This window comes from Battus philenor, unplaced genomic scaffold (genome assembly GCF_028537555.1).
Source record: "Battus philenor isolate CCGP_79_NKW_IND1 unplaced genomic scaffold, ilBatPhil1.0.hap1 SCAF_5, whole genome shotgun sequence".
Taxonomy (NCBI): Eukaryota; Metazoa; Arthropoda; class Insecta; order Lepidoptera; family Papilionidae; genus Battus; species Battus philenor.
The window spans coordinates 5,776,471-5,785,027 of record NW_027181715.1 but is presented as its reverse complement, the minus strand read 5'-3'; the positions used below and the strand labels follow the sequence as shown (position 1 = coordinate 5,785,027).

Below are 8,557 nucleotides of genomic sequence, written 5' to 3'. Positions count from 1 at the left end.
TAAAGTATGTTTATATGTAACTGTTAAGTTTATCAAGTATTAATTCCTAGTTGACCTGACAAAAGTTGTCCTGTCTTAGTTATGAACAATAAATTCGAACCTGAAAGCAAACTGGTAAAAGCGCGAAGTTCATAACGTACTGTAAATTGCGCGAAATATAAGTCATTACTTTTTCTGAATTTGAAGTTTCGGCGTATTTTTCTTTTCCTTAAATTATTCCAAAATATATTAAGAAAAGTAAAAAAAGATCAATGAAATGGGTGAAGTCTGTCTCAAGTTATGGCGTGACCAAGGGAAATAGAGATTTAGCTTGTTTGTGACCACTCAGCTTATATATCCACAAAATTATTTACGATTTTTTAAATACGCGCCCTAATAATATGACCACGACTGTTTGTTACTTTAATTTTAAGAAATAACTATTTTAACAGAGAATTATAATAACAACCTAAATATAACCTTATTAGTTGTTTACTGGCTGTAAATATCAATGTTTGTAAACATAGAATACGTAATTATAAAAAGAAAGGTATACTTGACAATTGCAGTAGATAATGAAGGAAGAATTGTTCTCACTGTTCACCTTATTGGTTTTTATTTCAACTTTACGAAACAATATTATTCTTTATCATAGATCATATAGAGTTATTAACCAGTTTATATTGAATGAAGCGAATCAAATGTGGACAATGAATGTGATTTCTTCCGCCTCACACGCAACTTGCGACAGTGGAATAAAATTAAACTTTGCAACTAATAGAATAATAGATATTCGTGAAAGTAGTCGCCATTATTCAAACGGTAACAATAATAGCGAACAAAGTTCGGAAGAAAAAAATGAACCTGAGAAACAAGATGAAGAAACACAGAAAGCAAACGCAGCTACACAAACTGAGACACCTGAGGAGAAAGTAGAAACAGAGACACCGGAGAAGGTAGAAACACAGCCACAACCTGCCCAGCACCATAGTCGCATCGAGACTTACAATGAATTCGCTCGTTTCAGAGATTTAAATCGGCCTCCTGATACTCACTACCCTCCAGGTCCACTACCCGGGTACAGGAGATCCTACAGTAATTACCGGATACCGTTTAGTTCTTTAACTTTAGTAACTACATTGTTTTGCCAGTATATTAATAGGTAAATCTATCGAAGAGGCATATGTCCAACAGTGGGCGACCTACGGCTCAAATGATATTTATGATAATAAGGTCGATAAATACTCTCATATAACTATAAGCTTAGTTGTAAACATTTAAGCCGTATAATAAAGTCCTAAAATAGACGTCTTCAAATGCAGAATTTAATAAAAAAAGTAATAATTACAACCTTTATTATATAAGATGTTAAGTTTATCCAATACTATTTATAAAAGAACAAATTTTGATTATATACGTTAGACTTAATTGCTGTCATATATACAAAACTTTGAATAAATAAAAATGCATTGTTTTTTGAAAATAAAATATGTGAAAATTGGACATGTTTTTCGTTATGTCGTTTCCTTTGTTACAACAATAGTTGTAATATTTCCCCTTGAAAGTTACAGTTAATATTATTTCTTAAGTCGCAGAACAGACAGTCGCTAAGAACTAGAGAATTCTGGATTGGAGTTCACGGATGTCAAGTGCAGCTTAGGATGTTCGACGTCCAGATGGAGACGAATTTGTTGAGGCTGTCAAACGGCGCTGGCTGTGAGCCGCTTCCTACCGGTCCTAAAGAAAATCTGAGGCCTATGTCAAGCAGTGAACCTTCTATGACTGAAAAGGTTATGATAATAAGTTGTATGCCATCATACGGATTTTCAATTACTACACACAATTTTATTTACTGCTGTGGTAGTAGTGATGTGTTTATATTTTTAAACAGTGTCAGTATGTCGTGAATCGTAAATAATAAATAAAAAAAACTTAATTTGTTTCCATTTTTATTTCAGATTACACTTGTATACTCGTATGAAAATTTTACGTACAAGGTAAAATACTTAAGACGCTATTACATGTCGATAAATACATTTTCGTAAACGATCACATTGAGAGACTCTTCAATAGGTATTGTATTTAAAATTAGGTGGCACTTAATGCCTTAAGTGAAAACTCACCACATGCGTTTACCATAACCAAACCCCTTTGATATAACTAAAATAGTCTAAACGCTAAACATATACCATTAATTAGAAACACTATAATTAATCTTAAAATTAGGATTCGAACGTGGTGAGTTTAAGCACTTTACATTTCACTATCACCATAAATGTCGTTAGGCTTATCACATATCTTAAATAAGTATATAATCTAATTAGGCTGGATACAGATCGCTTAGCTTGATTATAAAATTTTGAAAATTCGATTTCTCAAAATATTGTAATATTTCATAGAATTCGTAATGATTACACCAGTATTTTAAAATTGCTTAAAACTAAGATACAAGGTTACTTTACATTTCTTTTATGAAAACAGTACCTTCATCGGCTAAGGCAATACAATAGATGTATGTAGGCAAAATGCAAAATAGGAATTTAGCTCACACGTCATCCTTAAACTATGTTTAATAATCGTATATAATTATAACTAAAAATAAGCATCACATTGTAATGACAATATTTATATCAATCATGATTTGAAATCATCCGAATAATAAATCAATGCAGTCACGATATTTTTAAGATTACAGCGGTTACTATCAAGAAGTACGCACTTAAATACAATGAGTCAAGTACATTCTTAACTTGCTTTATTCGCTGTTGTCGTGAAAAAAGTGACGCAAAATATATTTACATTAACATAAAGCAAACTTCAATCAAGTTTAGAAATGAAGAATTATTTAAATTGAATCCCATTTGATGTCATTTACGCTAAATTTAACCTAAATAATAAGTAGCCGGGTATAACTGGCACCCTAGTAATGTTGTACATATTATTAATCTGGACAGAAATGTAAGTATATACTTAGTATTAGACGGGAATTTCGCATAAGTCAGAATATAAGGAAGTCACATTATTGGTCATTTTTGCATGTCGCTACCTCAGGCACTTTATAATGAATATACAAGATACATTAATAAAAAACCTTAATTATAAACAGCACTACAGGGTACAGTTTAAGCAATACATATCCGTTAAAAGTTACAATATATGATATGTTTCGTTTCGATAAGTAATATCTTTTATATCTTTTTTTAAAAAAAAATACAAACTGCACCAGTATAAGTCAATCAAGTAAAGAGTCATGGTATTAAATAGTGCATGATTTACTTGTGCGTTTGTATATTTTAAATATGTATACAGGTCACAGTGCACAGCCATTCCTGTTTCCGTAAAGCTTCTTCAGTTCGGGCATGATGACTGTTTTGACGAAATTCGACTGTCGTGCTGCGATTGTATCTCTCTTTGGATTCTTCACGTAATGTTTGATGCCGGGCTTGTGTATAAGGAACGCATTATTCAATATCATGAAGTCGTAGTCCTTCACGCAGAGAATGTAACCCTGAAATAGATAAAAATAAATATTTATAACATGACTGTAATGGTTATTAATATTAGTTTAACTTTGTTCTTGTAAGAGAATTCCATAGTAGCCTATTAATTTCTGGCATGCACTCAGCGCGCTTTCCTTGTTAATGGTATAAGACAACATCATAAAAACATGAATATTGGGGAAAACGTAAAAACTACATGAGATATCTGCTCTTTTGCATAAAAAAACTCTCGAACTCGAAAACAGCAATAGGAATAATATTCAACGATATTATCTCCATAATTTTAACTGCTGGTTAAATAACTCTTAAAAATAAGACTTTTTTTCTCTACTTTTCCTTTAATTCAGTGGAGATCTATCTATGATAGTATCATTGGAAAAGACTACAAAAAAAGTTAAATTGAAATGGTTATTATACCATAAATTCTTTACAGTACGTACTTCGCCCATTTCTAGTGCCTGCCTTCTTTTGCACTTTCTTATTCGGGTGTAATTACATAACAGCCATTCTTGGTAATTTTTAACATGTCAAATATATTCTTGCCAAGTTCTAGATATCGTGATGCGTCAATATGTGCGGTGGAAATCTATTATATACATGTATAAAGACTTACATTTTTGCCATTGTATTCGGCGGTTAATAAATCGTCATCATTTCAACCGTTGGCCGCTTACAACTGAACAAAGAGCTTCCCTATAGGTTACCAATAAGACCAGATAGAAGCGGCCTGGTTGCCTTCCGACGACTTTAACAAGGTAGACGACCTTGTCCGCCTTATTGGTCTGCAAGTCGTTTGTCGGTCTCTAGTCTCCAATTCAACACGGCGCCAGCGGCTATATGTACTGAGCGCTATGTTCCTATTGCCATATAATATATAAGTATAATAATCTTTTATACCTGTGTCATTTTATCTTTCTTGCCTTCCCAGCTTAGTCTTTCGTCATAGTAGGGATCTTGGTGAGTGCCGATGAAGATTGGCTCCCAGTGAACGTATTTGCCTCGTCGTTTACCCACGTGGAACACGTCCATTTCTGCGAAGAAGAAACGTTTTTTTAACATTGATTATCAAAGAAAAGCACTAATAGATTTTTGTGCATTGTTTGATAAAGACTAGCATTTTATGTAAATTAAAAAAAAAACCATCGCTAAGCATTTCGCCCAACTGGAGAATAGTACGATCAATTCAATTTTTTTTCAGATTTTCGTTAAGACATGAGAAGAGTATGTATAGAAAAGACAATGGGAAATATTGCGTGAAAATATTAAAAATATCACATTTTTTTGTATACTATTCACCAGTAAAACAACTATAATTTTCTCTTGTTGTCAACCACCGCTAGCCCGAAAATGTTCAGGTAGGATTTAATAAAATAAAAAATATATATTATAATAAAGCATTACAATGGAAATATAATTGCATTAATACAAAGCATTGTATATATGTATTAATTAAGCAAAAAATAATATTTTTATAAGTAATCTTTACTTATTAAGTCATAAAATTAATCAAAAAATTGGTCTCCAGAATTACGCTTTATTTGTTTTTTTTTTCTTTTCATCTGTGACAGGTCAATAAACTTTGAATGTACGAAGTCCGGCCCAAGCAGTGTTAAAATTAATTTTGTTTTGAGCCTTTTGCTAAAATTTAAGTTATGAAACAGAAATTGATTAAAAGGAAGAATAAAAAAACCTATCCCGCTATGTTGAGTTTATTTCGCCTGTTCTTCTCAAGTCTGAACAATTTATAATCTGAACAGTAATGTGAACAGATCAACTTGACATCAATAAGATACGTATTCCATGCAGTTTATATTTTTGGCTGACTTAAAATTGAACAACTTTATTGTACTCGAGTCTATTTATTTTAAGACGTTGACATTTACATATTTTTTTAATGATGAAGGTAATTTGTAATCATTATCTGGGTTTAAAAAAATTGAATTAAGAATTTCAAGTTCTTTGGCAAAGAAAACAACGAAATCGTTGAACTTTTGGATTTTATGCTGTCGTTTGTACTTATTTGTGATGTAATTATCGCAGGAATTTGGTACTGTATGCGTAAGATTTTGCAAATTGGCATAAATGTATGTGCCGAACGTCTGGAAAACGCGAGCGAGGTGAGTTCGTTGAACCATAATACGCAATTAGAATGCCCCATACGACGACCATGGCTTGTTCCAGCTGGCATAAATAGCTCACGACGCTAACTGAACGAGATTAATTACTGCTCCATCGTAATTGTCAGTGATTAACAACAATGCTTCATGTCACAATACACTTGAGATTACTATTCGATGAAACTTCAATAATGGATTGCGAGGCTGACCGTTGTTAATAAGTACATGAAAGATATTAGTAAGCCTATCTGGTATATCTTATTCGAATCTCTATAATCTTTGACGCCTGAGAACGAATATAAAATCTAAGTTAACGTACGGAGGAAAATAGATATGAAACGATTACCGTAATTTATTTAATGGTCGCATAACATGTAAGTTTGTTACTTTGTATAAGTTAGTTTTATAACTTAGTGAATATATATTTACACAATTTATCTTATACGACAGATATCGTATAACAGATAACTGTCTACTTGTGTAAAAGTTTTAAATTGGCGAACGTATAATGTTTGCTGTCAGTCAAAAAATGGTACAAACTTCAAAACAATGGTTTCAAAAGTGATAAATAACGTAATAAATAGTAAGAAAAAGTTTTTCAATATTCGGATTACTATGTATTAAAAGTTATTGTTTACTATGTGTCCCTGCAGACTTTCAGGAGTTATTAGCCTATCGAATCCCAAAAGACAAATATATTAATGTAACATATTTTCGATCACTATACAAAGTGATTAGAAATAGGTGTAAAACCTTTTTGCTGATAAATGAGCTATACATTCACCCTTTTAACGCTTTTACACCTGTAACCAATTTTTCTGTATATGTTTTATTCGTCAATTTCGTATAGTACTGAAAACTAAGACTAACATTGCATTGAATAAAAATCTTAAAGTAATTTTTTTAATTAGTGCGTTTGCTTTATTTATCTGGGTTTCGGTTGGTGTTAATATCCTTCGTGAAGGTAATAACGATCTCCGTGGCCTACGTGTAAGGCTTACAAGGGGGTGCCAGTCTGGTTGGGCTCGGTGCCCACTTTAAGCGGAAAACGGGCTGCAGATTCGAGCTGTTACCTACCTTTCCTTCGACTGCGAAAGAGATTACGAAAAATCACTGCCTATCGAGGTGGTAAAAAAAAACATAACTTTAAAATAGTCTAAAAATGTATTTATTGTTAGATGCATCTTTTGTTTTTTTTTCTGTCAATAATTTTTCTTTTACTTTATTATGGAAATATAATTGAAGGGATGTATGAAATGAAATGAAGGAATTTTTATACACTGATTCGTTTAGGCAAAAACCTATTTCGAGTTTACTTAGAGTTCGTAAAATGAACTTTGAGATTAACTTACTTAAATTTACATTTTTTAACTAAACTTTGTTATTTATTTTTTTCACTAACAATTTTATTTAGACACATTTGTAGTGTTTTGTAGTTGTAGTTTTACACAATTGGCAGTAAAGAAAATCCTTAACTATTTATATATTATTTCCATTTCAATGACAGCCAACTACAATGTGCATTAAGATTTAAAAAAATAAATAAAAATAAAAATGTTATCAGCTAAGTTGTTAAAACATTAATTCGGAGTTTTTTAACAACTCGTAAAGTTTATACAAAGTTTTTTATGTATTTTTTCTGCTTGTTTTTAAGAGGTCAATAATCGCGATCCGTCATTAAGATAACAAATTAAAGCGTTCGAAGTGGTTGTTCGAAATATATGAGTAAAAAAAAATTGGTGCCAATCCGTTCCAAGAACAAAACAGGACTCGTTTATTTGTTGCAATTTAGGATTGAGCTCGTATTTATCCGGGTTCTATATTGATTTGTAGTGAATATTCAACACGGGTCCGTGCTTTGGAAGGCATTAAGCCCCTGTTCCGGCTTCTCGATACTAAATCGTAGTCATTAAGTCAGGTCGATAACCCGCGGAAGCCTTGATTACACTGACGTATGAGCGGACTAAAGGCTAAAGCTAATCCTGAAAATGGATAAGTATTTAGTAAAACAGCCTTAATAAGGGATTATCTATTTAAATCTTACTACGTTTTTCCCAGATCAGGACAAGTTTGAAACCCACGTAGCTTTATTTTAATTAGAAAAATGTTTCTAATTTGAATCAAATTTTTGTCTTTTGATATTCTTCTTTCGATTTTTGAGCACTATAAAGACTCAGAGTAGAATCTAATATAAATAAATTAGAATATAATTTGTAAAATGAACGTGTAAAATGTTTGTAACATTACATATTAGATGTCTGATATTCCACTGAGGCCTCTTCCATTAATTTCTAATAATATCAGCTACAAACGGCCTGAATATAGAGTCATTCGATGACCTTAATAAGGTCACCTCTTCACCTTGTGAGAGGACATTGTTTTTGAAGGTCCACTGACCACCAAAACCAGTTAAAATGATAAGACACACCCAGGCTGGAAGGCCGCCCGAAAGAAGAACAAATACGAGAAGAACCTAAAAGCTCTAAAAGAAACGGAGAGCGACGGCAGTAGCAAGGTCTACCGAGGTCTACTCCTCAATACCCGGAGGAATAAAGTACCTAGGCGCACAATAACACTCTCAGTAGCGCAAGATAACGTTAACATACAAATGTTAGTAGGAACTTTAATTTATAGCTTGCCGTGAGCAATGTGACCGACAAAGCTACGACATCCACGCAAGACTAACAGCAACAACCAGGAACCAGTTATAGACGGTTCGTGGTCTCCACTCTAGAACCTCAGAATTCTAGTGGAGATTTAAATTTTCGTTCATCTACAAATCTACTCAATCCTGATTCGATCTAAACGATCGTAATCTTTCCTTTGCGACCCAGAGTACATTTTTGTAGAACAAAAAACCACAAATATTTTATTTAAAGTGTATAGTAGTCTTAGGATATTGTCAGGACTTATTTTAGCAAAGTTTTGTAATAAGTTGCATTAGATTTGGATGTTTAATTC

At 32.4% G+C, this 8,557-nt stretch overlaps 1 protein-coding gene across 1 annotated transcript in view; it reads right to left on the bottom strand.

Moving 5' to 3' along the window:
• Positions 1-1,932: 1,932 nt before the first annotated feature.
• LOC137929578 (beta-1,4-glucuronyltransferase 1) overlaps positions 1,933-8,557 on the bottom strand; it is a 77,414-nt gene continuing 70,789 nt past the window's right edge. The window contains exons 6-7 of the mRNA XM_068772596.1: positions 4,377-4,510; positions 1,933-3,487 (exon numbers count right to left, since the gene is read on the bottom strand). Coding sequence (XP_068628697.1) covers positions 3,290-3,487; positions 4,377-4,510 — 332 coding nt within the window. The 3' untranslated portion in view covers positions 1,933-3,289. The remainder of the gene's footprint in view (positions 3,488-4,376; positions 4,511-8,557) is intronic.